Source organism: Balaenoptera musculus, chromosome 1, assembly GCF_009873245.2.
Source record: "Balaenoptera musculus isolate JJ_BM4_2016_0621 chromosome 1, mBalMus1.pri.v3, whole genome shotgun sequence".
Lineage (NCBI taxonomy): Eukaryota > Metazoa > Chordata > Mammalia > Artiodactyla > Balaenopteridae > Balaenoptera > Balaenoptera musculus.
Window position 1 is genome coordinate 118,804,863 of NC_045785.1, and position 21,570 is coordinate 118,826,432.

The 21,570-nt window shown below is 40.5% G+C and overlaps 1 protein-coding gene across 2 annotated transcripts in view; it reads left to right on the plus strand.

Moving 5' to 3' along the window:
* C1H1orf226 (chromosome 1 C1orf226 homolog) overlaps window positions 1–21,570 on the plus strand; it is a 309,915-nt gene that overhangs the window by 214,229 nt on the left and 74,116 nt on the right. Inside the window, exon 4 of one of the 2 annotated variants that reach the window (XM_036871202.1) lies at window positions 485–558. In XM_036871202.1, the coding sequence (XP_036727097.1) occupies window positions 485–558 (74 nt within the window). The remainder of the gene's footprint in view (window positions 1–484; window positions 559–21,570) is intronic. The other variant, XM_036871206.1, reaches the window with a different exon arrangement.

Below are 21,570 nucleotides of genomic sequence, written 5' to 3' on the forward strand. Positions count from 1 at the left end.
TCTTATGGGTGGCTGTAAATGTACTAGTTAGCTTGCCAGGCTTGTGTTCAGCCTTTTCCCCCCCTCTTTAAGGGAGGGAGGCTGGGGTCCACGTATCATTTGCATTTGATGGCATCATTCAGTGTCTATGACCCCTTCTCCCTTTTGTTCTCCCTGCCTCTCCCGCTCCTCTGGAGTGATGTATGATCTTTTTTTTTTTCTTCGTGATTTCTCCATGAAAGTATGATTTAGATTGCAGTCTCCTGAGACCCCTTGGCTCCTGCCTACCCTCTGCACCCTTGAGAGACACTCTCCTAAAGTGCTTGAAGGAAACTGATCAGACCAGATACTTGACATTTTCCGCTTGTCCTTTTGGAGCAATCGATTCCAGGCCTCTTAGAGGGAACAAGGCCGGAAGCAAATGCATGTGTTTGCATAAGCATTAGTAGCTCAGTGTGTGCCCTGGTTCTGTAGCTGAGGACAAGCCTAACTTATTCATTTACAGCTTCTTTTATTGCAGAAAAAGGAGTGGACGTGGGATGAGAGCAAGATGCTGGTGATGCAGGACCCTATCTACAGGTAAGAGCCCGGTCCCCAGGGTACACCTGTCCTCTCTGGGAGCCATCTGTTGGGTTGGTGGGTCCAGACAAATTAAAATAAATTTCTCCTTTTTCCCTCCTGAGACCTGTTACTTCTGTAGATGTAAGTACAAGGAGCAAATCTGCTCTCTTTTTAAGAAAGAGAGGAAAATTCTTCTCATGCTCAGTAGCACTAAGGGAACTATGAAGGGTTTCTGCTTGATGTTTAATGCAAGTCTTTTAGTTGTCACTTGAGACCTTTTCATTTTGTGCTAGTTTTATTTTAACTGAAATTTCTTTCTTTTTTCTTTTTTTTTAAATTTAACTGAAATTTCATAATTGCATATATGTTGATAAAAATGAGAGAACTGGGTTTTCCCATTACGCTATACTTATAATTCCCCACAGTTACCTGTTCTTCCTTTCTGCCCCTACAGAAACTGAGCATAGATAAGGGGGTTATGATCATTTGGGACAGCAGAAAGTCACAAATAAAATGCATAGAAATTGCTTTTACAATGAGACTGGTATTCCTATTCAGATTAGATGACTGCTGTTCATGTGCACTCTCTGGGCAGAGGGATACCTGATAGCAACACACACAGAGCCAGGGCCCTCCTGGGACCCACGCAGGGCCTTGATTCATCTGTGTGTCATTCTTCTGTCCTAAATCTCCGCTGACCACGCCCTACCCCACCCCTTAACTCCTTCCTGTTTTCTTCACTTGGGGGGAAAGGGGTATTAGCTATTCTTTTGGGATTTGGGGGTCTAGATTTAAGCTTTGATTTTGTCTCCTCTCAAATTACTTGCCTTGGTTGCCAAAGTGAATTAAGGTTGGAACTCACCCGAGAAGTCGGCCTCATGGTGGCCCCGCTGAGTCAAAGAGTAGCTGCCTGTGAAATGGAATTTCCATTCATTCAAATATGTATACATATTTAAAACACTCATCCCAGGTACTGTGCTAGGTTATTTAGTAGGTGGCGAAAATAAGTTATGGTCCCTTGTTCTCAGGAAGCTTTAGGTCTAGTAGGGAAATGGAATCCTGAACAAATCATTGTGGTACAAGACAGTGTGTCTGACAAAATGGATTTCTTTCTCTGTGTTTCTGTTGTACTTGTGTTTGTTGAAATACTTGTTATAGTTACTGCTACTTCAAAATGAATCTGTCTTTTGCCACTGGACGGTGAGGCTCTTGCCAGTGAAGAACTATGTTCAACTCACTTTTGTATTTCTAGCACCAAGCCTGTGTCTGTTCTCTATGAGGCATTTAGTAAATGTGTGACGGGTGGATGGATAAATGTATTGAATCAATATCTGAAAATTAACGTAAGTGGTATGGTGATTCACAGGAGGGAATAATCACTTTCTACTTGAGTGATAAGGAAAGGCTTTAAGAAACAAGTTGTGTCGGAACTGGGCTTGAAGGATGTGAATGGACAAACCTCTATCATTTGCACTTTGTAAAAGGAAGTGTTTCTTGGTTTTTGTGTTTTTGTTTTTATTTTTTTACAGTGGCATCATATCCATACAAAAGCGACCTCTGTGTGGGATGGTGGTCATGAACTTTAATCTTGCCTTTTCCTGGTTTGAAAGAAGGAACTTTCCCCAAAGTTTTATATCCCAAATAAGCTGTTGTTTTTATTTTTTATAACAGCTTTATTGAGGTATAATTGACATATAAAAATTGAGCATATTTCAAGTGAATAATTGGGTAAGTTTTGATATATGTGTACACTTCTAGAACCATCACCTCAGTCAAGATACTGAGCATAGGTCTCCCCCAGAAGTTTCCTTGTACCCTGTTGTAATCTTTCTCTCTCTCCCTCCCTGCTGCATCTCCCTCCTGCCCCCCAAGTCCCCAGGCAACTACTGATCTCCCTTCTGTTACTAGAGATGAGTTTGTATTTTCTTGAGTTTTGTATAAACAGAGTCATACAGTGTACAGTATACCCCCACTGTTTTTTGGCCTGGCTTCTTTCATTTAGCATACTTATTTTAAGATGCGTTCCTTGCCATTGCATATATCAGTAGCTTATCCCTTTTTATTACTAAGTTGTATCCCATTGTATGAGTATAACACAATTTGCTTAGCCATTCACATGTTGATGGACATTGTGGTGGTTTCCAGTTTTTGACTCTTACAGTGAAAACTTCTGTGACTGTTCATATACAGTCTTTGTATAGACATATGCTTTTTTTTTTTAATCTATTATTATTTATTTATTATTTATTTTTGGCTGTGTTGGGTCTTCGTTTCTGTACGAGGGCTTTCTCTAGTTGTGGCAAGCGGGGGCCACTCTTCATCGCGATGCGCGGGCCTCTCACTATCGCGGCCTCTCTTGTTGCGGAGCACAGACTCCAGACGCGCAGGCTCAGTAGTTGTGGCTCGTGGGCTCTAGACGCGCAGGCTCAGTAGTTGTGGCTCACGGGCCTAGCTGCTCCGCGGCATGTGGGATCTTCCCAGACCAGGGCTCGAACCCGTGTCCCCTGCACTAGCAGGCAGATTCTCAACCACTGTGCCACCAGGGAAGCCCGACATATGCTCTTATTTTTCTTGGGTAAATACCCAGCAGTAGAATGAATGATTATTTGTTAGGTGTATGCTGAACTTTTTTTTAAGTGAATTTTAAGTGGTTATCTTTTTGGTTGGTGAATCCCGGAGTGATTTTTAAAGTGCGTCCTTTATTTTTTTAATTTTTATCTATTTATTTATTTGGCCATGCCCTGTGGCATGTGGGACCTTAGTTCCCTGACCAGAGATCAAACCTGCTCGCCCTGCAGTGGAAGCGTGGAGTCTTAACCACTGGACCGCCAGGAAAGTCCCTGTTGAACTTTTTCTGAGACTGCCAAACTTTTTTCCAAAACGGTTGTACCGCTAGCGGTGGTTGAGAGTCCCAGCTCCTTCACATCTTCACCAACATCTAGTATCATCAGTCTTTTTATTTTTAGCCCTGCAAATATGTGTGATGTAGTATATCATTGTGGTTTTAATTTGCATTTTCCTAGTGAGTAATGACGTTGAGCATCTTTCCATCATATGTGCCATTTGTATATCTTGTGTGAAGCATCTGTTCAAATTTTTTAGCCCATTTTTAATTGGGGTGTTTTGTTTTCTTTTATTGAATTTTGAGGGTTCCTGATAAATTTTGGATACGTGTCCTTTATCAGATATATGATTTGCAAATATTTTATCCAAGTCTGGCTTGTCTTTATCTTAATAGTGTCCTTTGAAGAAGTTCATATTATCATTTTTTAAAGTGTGTGGGTTGTGCTTTTGGTGTCATATTTAAGAAATCTTTGCTAACTCAAGGACGCAAAGATTCTCTTCTGTGTTCTCTTCTGGAAGCGTTATAGTTTTAGGCTTTACGTTTAGGTGTATGATCTATTTTGATCCAATTTGTTTTATATGGTGTGAGGGATATATTAAAGTTCTTTCTGGGGGTTTTTGTTTTGTTTCAGTTTTGGGTTTTTTTGGCAAATGAATGTCCAGTTGTTCCAGCCTCATTTGTTGAAAAGACTATTCTTTCTCCACTGAAGTACCTTTGTTGAAAATCAGTTATCCACATCTGTGTGGTTTATTTTAGAACTCTTTATTCTGTTCCATTTATCTAATTGTCTGTCTTGACACCAGTACCACAGTGTCTTGATTGCTGTAGCTTAATAACAGTCATTGAAATCAGGTAGTCTCACTCTTCCAACTTTGTTGTTTTTCAAAGATTTCTTCCAATTAGTATTAGTATGGTGTATCTTTTTCCATTCGTTTTTAAGAAGAAAAATGGTTTTTGGTGGGGAGTAGAAAACATCAAAGAAATCTTAAAGTGAATTTTTCTTTGGCCAACCTCCACGCAGCAGACTTTCTGGTTGTAGATTTCTTGTGGATATCTTCCTAATCTATCAAAATTTAGCAACCTGTGTTTATGAACAAAGGAATGCTGTTCCAGTTTCCTCGATACTTTTCCCCCTCATGTATTAAATTGTGGGTGTTTTAGTCTCTGTATGTGTGTATTTGTATATCTATTTGCTATGGGTAGATGAAAGAGAACTTTTTTCTAAACTGTATGTGTCCCATTTTTTCATCAATAAGAACATTTATTATCATGATAATATAGTAACATTCACAAATGAGCTTTTTCCTGGGTACAATTATTTTTCTGCCCTTAAGGAACCACTCTAGTTGGATTCAGTAGCCCTGCTGAAGAATACATAATTGCTGTGCCTTTGATGAAACAAAGGATTACTGCAGTGTTCACATTAAGAAAACTCCTTTATGGTAAAACATATTCTTCCTAGTCAAAAGAAGGGACTTTGCCACAGCAGTAATGAAGTTTTTGTTTTTTATTAAGTCAGAATTTCAATTTGAACCTTTTGCATCTCTCACCTAGAATAATAGAATCATGTTTTTAAAATTGTGATGAAATATATATATATATATATATATACATGTGTGTGTGTATATATATATATATATATATATATAACATAAAATTTGCCATTTTATCCCCTTTTAAGTATACAAATGAGTGGCCTTAATTACAATGACAGTGTTGTGCAACCAGCAGCACTGTTTCCAAGATGTTTTCATCACTCTAAACTTTGTACCCATTATGTACAAACTCCTTATTCCCCCTCCTTGAACCCCATGTAACTTTTAAAATCATGAACTTTAAGAGGTTAAAGTACTGTGGTGAACGTCTAGTCCATTTTCCCCTCCATTACAGGATGCCTCTATTTCTCTGAAGTATTTGCTATTATGGTCTTCTTTGTTAGGTGAAGGCAAATGTCTTTGTTTATGTAATTTTTGTCCATTTATCCTAGCTCTCTTGTCTGGAGTTACACATACATAGATCTTATTTCTCTAAAGTTTCTGAAGCCATTCCTTATTATATTTTTTCTAGACTTCCTAATTTCAAAACATCTTATTTCTTCGTAAAATATGTTGGAATTTAATACAATATCTCATGCTGTCTTATCAGTGTAAATTATAGAGACACAGTTTTACCCTCATGATATGGAGTTCTGCATTTGTTTTTTAAGAATTAGATCATACTGTATTTTTATTTGCTAAACAAACTGTGTTAGGTCCTAGGTCGTGGTGGATTTATTGTCCAGAATCCTTAGGATATTCACAGTAATTGCTTTCAATCAAGATTTTTAAATCATTCTTTATTTCTGTAGTTTTCTCTGTTTTATTTTTTAGCCTAAATACAGAACTTTACATATACCATTGTTGAATTAGATCTATTTCATTTGAAGCCATTATTCATAGTTTTTGGATTCTTGTGAATCAGGGAAGCAGGCAACTATGAGCGTTATGGCATAAGGAATTTGTTACAGGATTTAGACCTACACAGTTGCGATAGGAGCTGGGAAGTAAAAGTCCAAAAACGACCAGAGAGGAGTCATGAGCCAGCCCCGGTATGTGTTAGAAGTCAAGCGTGTCCAGAATGCTAGGTGCGCTTGTGTACTGGCGTGGAATTGGGAAGGGGCACAGGCGCAAATGTCTGTGAAAGGCATTTGATGGCTCGAAGGCCCTTGAAGGCGGCTGCATTTGAGTTTGCAGTGAAGCTCCTGCTGGCAGTCCTGGGTTCACTGTTGTTCAGCAGGGCTGACAGTTACGAAGGTCAGCCAGATATGGGGCACAGAAGAGTGAAGACAAATTGCAACTCACTAGCACCTCCGTGTTCATCCTTTCCTGCTTCTAACGAGTGATGACCTTCAGAGCGTCATGGCTACTTCATTTCGGCCTCCTAAATCCCCCACAGATTTCTCTTGCGAGCAATCCTAAACTGCAGTTCTCCAGGGAAGCGAATGCCAAGGTACACAGTTCTAGCTTAGCTGAGTTCACCCAGTATAAACCATCACAGCAGGTTCTAGTAACAGGCTAACTATCCCTCTTCGTTTTCTGTTAAGTGAAACTTTAATATTTTCATCCAAGTCACTGATAAGGCTGTTGAATAAAATGGGAAAGCTTGGAAAATGTAGACTTCATGTTTTTATTTTTCTTTATTTTCACTTCCTTAGTTAATATGCTTATTTTACCTTTTCTGGTTTAAAGGGCATGCTGATTTTTTAAAAAAGTTTAAAAATAGCACTGGAGTGGTTGTACTGTTGCAGAAGTCACTGTGCTTTTGAATTTCAGTTTCCCTGCCTTGATGTCGTCTACGTTTTAGTCTTATTGGGCACTAATAGAATTAACATATTTGGGTAAAAAAGTCTCTAGGACATTTATGTTCTTCATGCTAGGGATCAGATTGTCAAACAAACAAAAATCCTTTTTTTTGTGTGGGAGGGGGGGTGACCAGAGGAAGTAAATTAATCAACCTGAAGTCTTCAGGAGACAGACTGGAAGTAATTCTCCAGTTTTGAGTATAAACGATCAAACCAGGTAGAGCCCCCATAGGGTTTCCAGCCATTCCCCAGAAATGGCATTAATTAACATCCAAGCGGTTGGTGAGATGGTTAGAAATCAGAGAAAGCTAGTTTTGGCCCTCCACATTGAGCTATGCTTTGATTTTGAGCAAGTCACAGATTATTCAAGGCTAACTGGGGAAGGGAGGAAAGAATGCACGGAGAGCTGATGTGCATTGCTGGTCATTGTGCTAGGCACTGAGGAAAGCAGTAATTTATCAGTCTGGGTCCAGTGGGAGACAGAACTCACACAATGATTTAAACAGGAGAAGGATTATGAAGAATGACTAAGTTGTAACAAAACAGTAACTTCAAGATGTAAAGAGCAATCTTAAGAGCCCTCTGGGGGCTTACCTGGTGGCGCAGTGGTTGAGAATCTGCCTGCTAATGCAGGGGACGCAGATTCGAGCCGTGGTCTGGGAAGATCCCACGTGCCGCGGAGCAACTAGGCCCGTGAGCCACAATTACTGAGCCTGCGCGTCTGGAGCCTGTGCTCCGCACCAAGAGAGGCCGCGATAATGAGACGCCCGCGCACCGCGATGAAGAGTGACCCCCACTTGCCGCAACTAGAGAAAGCCCTCGCACAGAAACGAAGACCCAACACAGCCAAAAATAAATAAATAAATTAAAAAAAAAAAAAAAAGAGTTCTCTGGGGCTGAAGGAGAGTACAAAAAGGAGGACCAATTTGGGGAGGAAGACCCCTCTCCTGGGCTGGGGTTCAGATTTCATTGTAGAGGTTGTGTTGCAGCATCTGGATGGCAGAGAAGCTCACTGGGTTGCCTAGGCCAGAGTGGTCCCCAGTTGCTTGGAAAATAGGAAGCAACCCTCAGGGGCTGGGTGCAGGAGAAGGGCAGCTGGTCGGTGGGCGCACGGAGGGAGTAGGGGTGTCACTGTGGATGGGAGGCTTGGGATGCCCAGGATCTTTGCAGGGAGGGCTGTAGGTAGGTGGGACTCACCCAGCCACACTGGGAATGTGAGGTCGCTGAAGAGCTATATTCTGGGCCACGTGGCTGGGACAGACCACCACCAGATGTCCTGCTGATAGGCTCTACAGCAGCTGCAACCAGCAAGAGAAGCCCTTTCCTCCTGCAGTGTCCTTCCATTATACAGAGAAATTCGAATAGCCAGCTTACTGTAAAGGAGTGAGTACATAACAGAATTCTGCCCATTATCACAGAGCATGTATTGAAAGGGCAAGAAATTGGTAACTGGTACAAGTGGTGAGCAAGACATAGTTCCTACCCTTAAATCTATAGTCAGATGAGATTTGACGTATGTTTTCCTCAATCCTAACAACTCCAAGTGGTAGAATCTGTCATTCCCATTCTTAAGGTGAAGAAATTAAACTTCAGAGACATTAGATAACTTCCATGACCACATAACTAGTAAATGTTTGGAGAACTGCCTGCCTCCTGAACTTTCGTCTTTTCTGTTTTACTACTCCACTCAGTGTCGTCTGCCTCTCAAGACAAACCCACTCATTTATTGGCCTTCATATTATTGTTTTTATAATTTCAAACTGATATATCACAATTCAGGACGTTTTGAAGGACCCCAAAAACTAGATTTTAAGGTGCATGAAATGTTTTCTCTCTTGGGGATTGATAAACCTACTGTGTGATACTTGGTGATTTCTTGGGTAGTCAAGCACCCCATGTAGTATGTTTAACTTAGTTCACAGTCAAGAGTTTAAATGATCAAGCCAGACAAAATTAAGGAAACATGAGTATCCTCAGATTTAGGAAGCGTATCAAATTACAAACAAGGTAAAGAAAAAGAAATTCTTTTTTTTTTAAAGAAATTGATTCTTAAACTCTAGACTCATAGTAATGAAACTACAGAGTGTGGAAGACAACGATTTTAAAAACAATCTGGAGGGGAAAAATATACTGTTTACAAAGGAACACAGGCTGATAGCAAAAATGGAAGACAAAACATAGTGAATTATCTTTAAGAATATGGTGAGTCAAGTTAGGTGCTGAAGCTTAGAGAGTACTCCTTTAATACTTTCTTATTATGACAGTAAGGTAGAAAAAATCCTAGGCAGCATTTCTGAAGACGTTTTAAATGGAATTAGTTACTATCCTAACTTAGGATATATAGATAGAATTACATAATTAGAAGATAGACTATATAGTAATTGGTTACTGTATTGTTCTGTGGAGCCAAAAAAGCTCTCTCAGAATTCTTTTTTTTTTTCTTTCATCTTGATCTTTTGTTAGCACTTTTATGAGTTCATCAGTTTTTCATTAGAGTTCTGAAAATGCTTATTCATTCAGTTCAGCAGTACAGTCAGTTACCAGAAACCTGTACTTGTCAGAGTCTTTTCCATGAATTTCTTAAAGATGAAACCCTTTTATAGGAACATATTTGCAAAAGCATCAGAGTACACCCAGAACTGTCTGTAAATGAGAAAAGACTTAAAAATGACCACAGTTAAAGATTTGATGAAAGTTCATAATAATGCAGTTGACAAGAAAATTAGTTATTTCTGAGATATACATTTTAAGGTAATAACTAGGATTATGACTTATAACATTATACCAGAACATATAAGATTTTTAGAAATTTCATGTAATGTCTGAAACATTTATATTAACATATTTCCATACAGATAACCCAATGAAAGTTTAGTATTAGTTGTTTTGTTTGTTTGTTTTTTTATACTGCAGGTTCTTATTAGGCATCAATTTTATACACATCAGTGTATACATGTCAATCCCAATCGCCCAATTCAGCACAACACCATCCCCACCCCACCGCAGTTTTCCCCCCTTGGTGTCCATATGTCCGTTCTCTACATCTGTGTCTCAACTTCTGCCCTGCAAACCGGCTCATCTGTACCATTTTTCTAGGTTCCACATACATGCGTTAATATACGATATTTGTTTTTCTCTTTCTGACTTACATCACTCTGTATGACAGTCTCTAGATCCATCCTTGTCTCAACAAATGACTCAATTTCATTCCTTTTTATGGCTGAGTAATATTCCATTGTATATATGTACCACAACTTCTTTATCCATTCGTCTGTTGATGGGCATGTAGGTTGCTTCCATGACCTGGCTATTGTAAATAGTGCTGCAATGAACATTCGGGTGCATGTGTCTTTTTGAATTACGGTTTTCTCTGGGTATATGCCCAGTAGTGGGATTGCTGGGTCATATGGTAATTCTATTTTTAGTTTTTGAAGGAACCTCCATATTGTTCTCCATAGTGGCTGTATCAATTTACATTCCCACCAACAGTGCAAGAGGGTTCCCTTTTCTCCACACCCTCTCCAGCATTTGTTGTTTGTAGATTTTCTGATGATGCCCATTCTAACTGGTGTGAGGTGATACCTCATTGTAGTTTTGATTTGCATTTCTCTAATAATTAGTGATGTTGAGCATCTTTTCATGTGCTTCGTGGCCGTCTGTATGTCTTCTTTGAGAAATGTCTATTTAGGTCTTCTGCCCATTTTTGGATTGGGGTGTTTGTTTCTTTAATATTGAGCTGAATGAGCTGTTTATATATTTTGGAGATTAATCCTTTGTCCGTTGATTCGTTTGCAAATATTTTCTCCCATTCCGAGGGTTGTCTTTTCGTCTTGTTTATGGTTTCCTTTGCTGTGCAAAAGCTTTTAAGTTTCATTAGGTCCCATTTGTTTATTTTTGTTTTTATTTCCATTACTCTACGAGGTGGATCAAAAAAGATCTTGCTGTGATTTATGTCCAAGAGTGTTCTTCCTATGTTTTCCTCTAAGAGTTTTATAGTGTCCAGTCTTACATTTAGGTCTCTAATCCATTTTGAGTTTATTTTTGTGTATGGTGTTAGGGAGTATTCTAATTTCATTCTTTTACATGTAGCTGTCCAGTTTTCCCAGTACCATTTATTGAAGAGACTGTCTTTTCTCCATTGTATATCTTTGCCTCCTTTGTCATAGATTAGTTGACCATAGATGCGTGGGTTTATCTCTGGGCTTTCTATCTTGTTCCATTGATCTATGTTTCTGTTTTTGTGCCAGTACCATATTGTCTTGATTACTGTAGCTTTGTAGTATAGTCTGAAGTCAGGGAGTCTGATTCCTCCAGCTCCATTTTTTTCCCTCAAGACTGCTTTGGCTATTCGGGGTGTTTTGTGTCTCCATACAAATTTTAAGATGATTTGTTCTAGCTCCGTAAAAAATGCCATTGGTAATTTGATAGGGATTGCATTGAATCTGTAGATTGCTTTGGGTAGTATAGTCATTTTCACAATGTTGATTCTTCCAGTCCAAGAACATGGTATATCTCTCCATCTGTTGGTATCATCTTTAATTTCTTTCATCAGTGTCTTATAGTTTTCTGCATACAGGTCTTTTGTCTCCCTAGGTAGGTTTATTCCTAGGTATTTTATTCTTTTTGTTGCAATGGTAAATGGGAGTGTTTCCATAATTTCTCTTTCAGATTTTTCATCATTAGTGTATAGAAATGCAAGAGATTTCTGTGCATTAATTTTGTATCCTGCAACTTTACCATATTCATTAATTAGCTCTAGCAGTTTTCTGGTGGCAGTTTTAGGATTCTCTATGTATAATATCATGTCATACGCAAACAGTGACAGTTTTACTTCTTCTTTTCCAATTTGTATTCCTTTTATTTCTTTTTCTTCTCTGATTGCCGTGGCTAGGACTTCCAGAACTATGTTGAATAATAGTGGTGAGAGTGGACATCCTTGTCTCGTTCCTGATCTTAGAGGAAATGCTTTCAGTTTTTCACCATTGAGAATGATGTTTGCTGTGGGTTTGTCATATATGGCCTTTATTATGTTGAGCTAGGTTCCCTCTATGCCCACTTTCTGGAGAGTTTTTATCATAAATGGGTGTTGAATTTTGTCAAAAGCTTTTTCTGCATCTATTGAGATGATCATATGGTTTTTATGCTTCAATTTGTTAATATGGTGTATCACATTGATTGATTTGCGTATATTGAAGAATCCTTGCATCCCTGGGATAAATCCCACTTGATCGTGGTGTATGATCCTTTTAATGTGTTGTTGGATTCTGTTTGCTAGTATTTTGTTGAGGATTTTTGCATCTATATTCATCAGTGATATTGGTCTGTAATTTTCTTTCTCTGTAGTGTCTTTGTCTGGTTTTGGTATCAGGGTGATGGTGGCCTCATAGAAAGAGTTTGGGAGTGTTCCTTCCTCTGCAATTTTTTGGAAGAGTTTGAGAAGGATAGGTGTTAGCTCTTCTCTAAATGTTTGATAGAATTCACCAGTGAAGCCATCTGGTCCTGGACTTTTGTTTGTTGGAATATTTTTAATCACAGTTTCAATTTCATTGCTTGTGATTGGTCTGTTCATATTTTCTGTTTCTTCCTGGTTCAGTCTTGGAAGGTTATACCTTTCTAAGAATTTGTCCATTTCTTCCAGGTTGTCCATTTTATTGGCATAAAGTTGCTTGTAGTAATCTCTTAGGATGCTTTGTATTTCTGCAGTGTCTGTTGTAACGTCTCCTTTTTCATTTCTGATTTTATTGATTTGAGTCCTCTCCCTCTTTTTCTTGATGAGTCTGGCTAATGGCTTATCAATTTTGTTTATCTTCTCAAAGAACCAGATTTTAGTTTTATTGATCTTTGCTATTGTTTTCTTTGTTTCTATTTCATTTATTTCTGCTCTGATCTTTATGATTTCTTTCCTTCTGCTAACTTTGGGTTTTGTTTGTTCTTCTTTCTCTAGTTTCTTTAGGTGTAAGTTTAGATTGTTTACTTGAGATTTTTCTTGTTTCTTGAGGTAGGCTTTTATAGCTATAAACTTCCCTCTTAGAACTGCTTTTGCTGCATCCCATAGGTTTTGGGTCGTCGTGTTTTCATTGTCATTTGTCTCTAGGTATTTTTTGATTTCCTCTTTGATTTCTTCAGTGATCTCTTGGTTATTTAGTAACGTATTGTTTAGCCTCCATGTGTTTGTCTTTTTTACGTTTTTTTTCCCTGTAATTCATTTCTAATCTCATAGCGTTGTGTTCAGAAAAGATGCTTGATATGATTTCAATTTTCTTAAATTTACTGAGGCTTGATTTGTGACCCAAGATGTGATCTATCCTGGAGAATGTTCCGTGCACACTTGAAAAGAATGTGTAATCTGCTGTTTTTGGATGGAATGTCCTATATATATCAATTAAATCTATCTGGTCTATTGTGTCATTTAAAGCTTGTGTTTCCTTATTTATTTTCATTTTGGATGATCTGTCCATTGGTGTAAGTGAGGTGTTAAAGTCCCCCACTATTATTGTGTTACTGTCAATTTCCTCTTTTATGGCTGTTAGCAGTTGCCTTGTGTATTGAGGTGCTCCTATGTTGGGTGCACATATATTTATAATTGTTATATCTTCTTCTTGGATTGATCCCTTGATCATTATGTAGTGTCCTTCTTTGTCTCTTGTAACATTCTTTACTTTAAAGTCTATTTTATCTGATATGAGTATAGCTACTCCAGCTTTCTTTTGATTTCCATTTGCATGGAATATCTTTTTCCATCCCCTCACTTTCAGTCTTTATGTGTCCCTAGGTCTAAAGTGGGTCTCTTGTAGACAGCATATATATGGGTCTTGTTTTTGTATCCATTCAGCAAGCCTGTGTCTTTTGGTTGGAGCATTTAATCCATTCATGTTTAAGGTAATTATCGATATGTATGTTCCTATGACCATTTTCTTAATTGTTTTGGGTTTGTTTTTGTAGGTCCTTTTCTTCTCTTGTGTTTCCCACTTAGAGAAGTTCCTTAAGCATTTGTTGTAGAGCTGGTTTGGTGGTGCTGAATTCTCTTAGCTTTTGCTTGTCTGTAAAGCTTTTGATTTCTCCATCAAATGTAAATGAGATCCTTGCCGGGTAGAGTAATCTTGGTTGTAGGTTCTTCCCTTTCATCACTGTAAGTATATCATGCCACTCCGTTCTGGCTTGTAGAGTTTCTGCTGAGAAATCAGCTGTTAACCTTATGGGAGTTCCCTTGTATGTTATTTGTCGTTTTTCCCTTGCTGCTTTCAATAATTTTTCTTTGTCTTTAATTTTTGCCATTTTGATTACTATGTGTCTCGGCGTGTTTCTCCTTGGGTTTATCCTGTATGGGACTCTCTGCGCTTCCTGGACTTGGGTGGCTATTTCCTTTCCCATGTTAGGGAAGTTTTCGACTATAATCTCTTCAAATATTTTCTCTGGCCCTTTCTCTCTCTCTTCTCCTTCTGGGACCCCTATAACGCGAATGTTGTTGCGTTTAATGTTGTCCCAGAGGTCTCTTAGGCTGTCTTCATTTCTTTTCATTCTTTTTTCTTTAGTCTGTTCCACAGCAGTGAATTCCACCATTCTGTCTTCCAGGTCACTTATCCGTTCTTCTGCCTCAGTTATTCTGCTATTGATTCCTTCTAGTGTAGTTTTCATTTCAGTTATTGTATTGGTCATCTCTGTTTGTTCTTCAATTCTTCTAGGTCTTTGTTAATCATTTCTTGCATCTTCTCAATCTTTGCCTCCATTCTTATTCCGAGGTCCTGGATCATCTTCACTATCATTATTCTGAATTCTTTTTCTGGAAGGTTGCCTATCTCCACTTCATTTAGTTGTTTTTCTGGGGTTTTTTCTTGTTCCTTCATCTGATATATAGCCCTCTGCCTTTTCATCTTCTCTATCTTTCTGTAACTGTGGATTTTGGTCCACAGGCTGCAGGATTATAGTTTTTCTTGCTTCTGCTCTCTGCCCTCTGGTGGTTGAGGCTATCTAAGAGGCTTGATGGGAGGCTCTCTCTCAGAATTCTTTAAGATGACTCTCCAAAATCCATGTTGTCCCTCCAAAATCCAGTAGAGACCTCCCAGATACAGACAATCCTATTTTATGAGCTCCCTTCTTTCAAACCTCCACACACCCAAGTCCCCAACTCAAACCCTGGCATGTGTTCCCTTCATTCCATTGTCACTGGGTTATGGAGGGGGGCCAAGGTATGAAGGGTCCTGAAGGATCAGGGAAGGATGAGCAGACTTGGAGCTGGAGCCAGTTCTCTGCTTTTGTTACATGCATGTCTCATTTGTTCTTTCTGTGATCTACAAGGGACAGGGTGATTGTCTCCATCTTCCCATATTATTTTTCTAAGGATGAGTGTCTGCTCCTCCTTCAGCCTCCCAGTGTGTGAGTTTCTTGAAGGGCCTCTACTAAACGGGGAAAACTGATAACCAGGAATCTGGAAGCAGCCCCGCCTATCGATCTCTATCTAACTTCTTTTCATTTCATTTCTGGTCCAGCCCATCTGAAGGCTATGAGTGTCCATCACTCTCGTCGTGACGGATGTTTCAGGTAGAGTTGATGTTTTTATTCCCTCTAGCTCCAGAACCTTTCACAGACAGTGTCTTTTTATAGATATGCATGAGTAGGAATTACTCACCCAATTTTATGCATGGAGAAGCTTATGAACTAAGAAGGGGAAGGGAAATCATTCATGCTCTCTGGCTTCACTTAGTTCCCCAGGGCTGCTCTGCAATCCGTTATTTGTCCCTGATAGAAATTCCACTTGCTGAAGTGCCAAGACCTTTTCCACCTGTCAGCTCTTTTGGTATATCTTCACTCTCCTTAGGTGACCCCCATCTTCTGGGAGGTTCCTCAGGTTTCCTCCTCTTCTTCAAACATCTTTGTGTCATTGCCCTCTGTCGCTCTGTCCCCTGCCTCTCTGCGTTTTAGACCAATCTTCGCTTGTTTCTTCAGCACCGTGAGCATTCCTACCCTTCCCCCAACCACTCCACCTCTCACTTTCCCTGGGCTCACCCTCTCTCCCTAGCAATGTGTTCCGCTCTCTCCTGTCCTGAAGTAACCTCCCTCAGCCCTGATAACCCCATTCAAGGGCACATCTTTTGTCAACTCTCAGCTTCCTCCCAGAGCACTGAGCGTGTCCTCACCAGTGCCCACCATCCTGCGTTTCCTTGTAGTCGACACTGATTTCCATCACTTGGTAGAAATTGCTCCCTCCAAGTTTATTGTCTGTGCTCTCCACATCTCCAGATACAGCAGCATTTCCTAGGTTCTTCTGCAATGCCACCTCTCCTTCTCCTCTTGTTTCATTTTTCTCTGCCTCCTTCTCTTTTGTTTGCTTTCAAACCTACGTAGTTATATGCATTTTTTATCTTTCACCATTCTTTATCTTTCCTTAAAAGCAAGTTCTGCACTTTAATCTTTATAGGCTGATAAAGTCCCTTGTGCTTGGGAAGGCTCAGTAAACACCTAGGATAGACTGTGAGTCTCCAGCAAGGGATTGCAGACCCATAATTCATTCTCTGGCTCTGTGTCCCATGCTCATGTTAGCAGATGCACCCAAGACTTTCTTTTCCTCTCTCCTTCCTCCTTGTCTTTGATCTCTTCGACTTCAAGGTCATCATATGCACTGTGTAGAAATCATCAGGAATGCAGAGACAGGTAAGGCATAGCTCACCTCCTGAGGGCTCACCTCCTCAGGGTCCTCACAGTGACCCCTCCTTTCTATGACAGTTTTCAGGTAAGGCTCAGGGGAATATGCCTGAGGTGTGAGCTTTAAAATGACCAAAATAATACATGTTTGTTACTAAAAATAAAGTCTTGACAGAGTTTTATAAAGGAAAAAGTCAAATGCCCTTCCTTCAACATCTGTTCCTTCTAGTACCACTCTGTATGCAAATATAGACACTCAGATGTTTTTTCAAAATCTGATATTCTGTGTATAGTTCTACCGTGAGCCTGTTTTCCTCTCAGTAATGTATCAAGGACTTGCTTCCACATCCGTACTTACAGTCTTCCCATGAGGGCTTTGACTCAGAGTTCCAAAGTGAAAGTGATGTTTTAGGGCAACCAGTGTGGCATGGAATGCAATGCACCCTAGATGTGAAGAGACTAGTGTCAGGGAGGTGAACAAGGGAAAGATTGCCCAGTAATCTGAGGATAATGGGAAGAGTGTCCATATAAAGGGATGTCGTATAAAGACAGCATAGAAAGGGGTCAGTCTGTGAGCTATTGTAACCTTGGGTCATTCAGACTAGTGACAGTCTGAATATAGAGAGTAAATAAAGGAGAATCCTCTTTCTTGAGGAGTGGGGGGAGAAAAAAAATCCCAGTGACTTCAGCTTGAATCTTTGGTAGTTTTACATCTGCTCTCTGCCTCTGGTGGATCCTGCTTGATTATTAAATTCAATCATGGCAAAAGGGTGGAAATTTTTGTCATGGTAACACTTAAGCCTAAGCTCCACGAAAGCAGAGACCACACCTGTTTTGTGCACTACTGTATCCCTACTGCCTGGAAGGATCCTTATTACATAGTAGGTGCTCAATAAATACTGCATGTCAAAGCTAGGGCAGGCTTGATTCACTTGTTTGCTGCACTAAAACGTTCATTCCAAAAAGGCTGTTAAGCCTACTTATCCTCTTGGTGGCCTTATTCTCTGCCCTTCTTGATGGCCAAAAGCACAGCCCAAATGAGGCATGAAGCCAGCCAGAGAATGAATACATGTGCATAGCAGAAAACTGAAAACGGCCACCGGCATGATCAAAGTTAAACCTCCGGATCAGTCTCTCTATGCCAGGCCTTAGAGGGCATCTTTTACACTAATAATGATGGAAAATTCAATTAGGCCAAGTTTAGAAAACTTCACATAATTAAACACTGTCTAGCAGGGAGGGAATTTCCTTGTGGAGGAAGAACCAGGGGAACAGGGAAACCAGGCCTGGTCCCAGTTCTATTACTAAATGCCTGGTTTCAAATTCCATTACTCTGTGCTTCCTGTTCTCCTTGAATACATAAAGAGAATCAATTTAGAGTTTGTGCAATGCATTGAAGAGTCTCAGATGGGAAAGTATGTGCAGGGTATCAATAAAACCAGCACTTCTTCCCTTGACTTCTCTTCTTGCTACCAAGTAGGCACTTGCCTGGGTGTCCATTGGATGGTCTTGACCTTTTATGGGACACAGACACCTTGGAGAATATGGTGAGAACTGGATTCTCTGCCTAGAAAAATTAATTCTTGTATATACTTGCAAAATTTTGATTTTTCTGACAATTCATGGACCCTATAGTCCTGAGGTTTATCGATTCCAAGGTATAAGACCCCCTGGTGCCAATAAGCATTATAAGCCTCTTTGAATATTTCGCATCTCAAGCTAGGAAAGTTTATAATTGGTAGTCCTACTGTGGGAGGAAAAGTAAACAAACCAGTTTAACTTTCTTAGTAATTTAATGCTTGAATGATTGATTGATTTTACTTTCGTTTCCCAGGAGGTATTTGCATGTTGTTAGAGGAGTCGTCTTATTCAAAACAAACTAATCTTGTGTTGGTGGGTTTCAGATCATGTAAGGGGAAAGGATTTGTGTAAGAGGAGACGCCCCGAGTGTCCTGGATTTATATGGATATGGGGAAGTTGGCATAGGGTCCATGTTTCACACTAGTGTGTAAGGATTATTGTGTGACCAACCTTAACACCAAAAGCCGGTAAAGAAAGATTGCTCTTGATTCGGAGCTGTAACCCCTGTCTACTAGCCCTTAATGTTAATAGATAGTCTCTAGGATTGTTGTAGGACAGTATCATAGCTCATCCCACAGTGGCAGCTGGGCATTCTGCACTACACACGAGGCTAGATGCTGTGTGGCAGTGCCCTGTCTGCCAGCCTGGCTGGGAAGCCCTCTGTGGGCCCCTCCTTGTGTCTTGGCACAGTTTGGAGGAAGGGTGGTGGTGTCCCACCTCTAAGAGTATAGCCATTGTGAGCCTGGTCTTCCTTTCTGGTAGCACAGACCTCAGACTGTGGAGGTGAGGCTGACTGGGAGGTCCAGAGGATAATGCATAGAATTCAGGAAATTTGCAATGAGAAAAGCTAAACTGTCTGCAGGTCCCCACATCCTTTATCAGGAGACTCTGAGAAGCACTTAGTGAGGAGTTACAGCCTTTCCTAGTTGCTGGTGGCAGTCATGATCAAATCATGATTAACTGAGTTCTCTGTGTTTTGTTTAACATTTCTGCCTGTCAAATTCTTATTCATCTTTCAAGGTTTATTTTAAATACACGTCCACCAGGAATTCTTTCCTGATTTCATACTCACTCCCACAGTGGGGATCTAATTTCTGTTTCTCCTTTGGACCCCAAGGCTATATAGCTCATCCTTGTACTGTAGTTATTTGTTTACCTGTCTTGTATTTTTTAGTAGGAGCTACATCTTATTCATCTTTATGTCTCCTTGACAACTGCCTTGTACATAATTGTGCTCAAATCATATTTGTTAGATCAAATTGATTTCTTAAATCTTTATGAAATTCCCAGGAAGTGGGTACACTCATTCTGTAGACCTTTATCCAGGATTGGATGGATGGATGGATGGATGGACAGACGAACTAACCAACCTGCAAACATTTGTTGAGCCCTGAATGTGACTCATATGTAAAGATATTTGGGGAAGGTGACAAAAAATATTAACATTAGAACTTCAGAACACGTGTTCTAATAGGAGATAATGAACAGCACACAAATGACTATTGAAAAGGCAGCACTGCATTTGAGAACACTGAGAAATGAGCAGTCAAGAGGCCTTGTTCAGCTTTGCTCCGGGAGAGAACCCAGCATCTCTTCATGCTGTGGGATTAACCACAAAGCAAGGCTGCCTTTGAAAATATACCTGCTCCCTCCTCAAGTTGGCCAAGGATGCCGGCCCGCGTCCTCTCTTATTGCTGTGCATTAGCTCTTGGCTTGAGGGGTTGATGGTCTTTTTTTGATTATCTTGGTCTTTGACTTTATCTCTTGTCCAGTTTGTCTTGTAACTATCAGAGGGTGGATGGGAGAAATGAAACCATAATAAACAGTAAATGTGTTCATCTTGTTTTTAATAATGGCCCCAGTAAAAGGTTTTTTGGAGGGGAAGAGCCTCAGAAGGGCAACCCCTGATGGTCTTGATCTGCACATGGGCTCGTTTTCCCTCATCGTCTCCTGTTGGCACATAATCAGTTGTTGAAGATGGCAGTGACGGCTGGAGGTGGTGAGGTATTGCTGGTGCATTTCCTTCCAAAGTTGGAGTGGCCATGCCAGCAGCAGGCCAGCGGTCAGATCTATCCCTACTCCCAAAACACTAATAACGAAAGAAAAAATATGTATGTGTGTGTGTGTGTATGCACACGTGTATATATACACATGCGCATAATACACATGCACACACATCTGTTTTTATGTGTGTGTATATGTGTGTTAAAAAGTATTTCTTTTATCAAAAGAGCTAAACTCAAATCCCTCCCAACTGCCTTTGTTCACTGATGGGAAGGACAAAGCCCTAAGGAAACAATTAAGCCTGTCAGATGCCTTAGCTGATGAAGAGGAATTTGACAGGCTAAATGTAAGATTGAAACTGCAAGTGCTCATAAACCGGGTCCCCAGAGAGCTTTTAGTGTCCCTGGCCAGGCCTGCCTCCTCACCTCCCCACCCAATGTATTTACATGAGCCTCGTCTTTCAGGCCGTCAGAGTCAGGATGAATTCATGCATATCTCCTAAGAAGACTGTAGCAAAAATATTTCTGATTGCACATGCTTTCCTTTTGATCCAGTCTCTTTCTGGGAGTCATCCTCACCCTGAGGAAAGGGAAGTAAGTAATGGACAATAAAATGCAGGTCTGTTGCAGGTAAAACAGCCTCTGCTTTTAATCAGAGATCAGTTACACTGATCTCTTACCTCAGCCAGTCTCGTTCCTCCTGCTTGCACATCAAGCTCAACTCTCTGCCAGGGAAAGGCTTAGCTGCTTCAGAAAGGCCACCGCAGTGCTCTCTAGGAAGGCGGGAGGGAGCCAAGCCAGGGGTCGACGGCCCCCTGTGCAGCAGGTTCACAGTCGGTGCCCTCTTGACCCAGAGGAAGCACTGCTGCCTCTTTTCCGAGGTGAGCTTCCCCAGTGGGACCCGGTCTTCTGCTGTCTCTGTTTCTTGAGCCATCATTTTCTCTGTATTTCCCCTCAACCTGGAGGCTATTTCTGTTTTGTTCCTTTTTTAGCCTATAAATAGGCTCAGGTTTCACCATCCTAAAAAGAAATTATCCTCCCGCAGCCTACCATGGTATCTTGCTCTTTCACTGCTAGGCTTTTTGGAATGATTGCATTTGCTGTATATATTTCCAAAACCCCCCACTCATTTTTTCATCTCATTATAATTGGGCTTCCTGTGCTCCCTGTGGAGACTGCCCTTGCTGAGTTCACCAGGGATGCCTTAGTTACGAAGTCTCTGGCTCACTGTCTGGCCTCATCCCATTCATTCTCTCTGAAGCACTTAGTGCTGTGGATCATGGAGTCTCTCTCCTCCCTCAGCTTCCATGGTGGTTTTCTCTTGTTCCTCCTCTGCTCTCCTGGTCTTTTCCTGCTCTATTTTTTTTTTTTTGCTGACTCTCCCTGTTCTGTGCTCCATTTAAATGGATACTGTTAATGGGATTCTCTCAGTGACCCCTTCTCTTCTCGTTCTACTTCTTCTCAGGGTATCTCATATTTCCCATGGCTTCAGCCACCCTCTAAGTCCTGATGACTCGTACGTCTTGCCTCTCTCCTCGATCCCTTGTTTCCAGTTGTCTCATAGGCAAGTCCGCCTGGGTGCTTTGGTGGCTCCTCAGAGCTGACATGTTTAGAACCACATT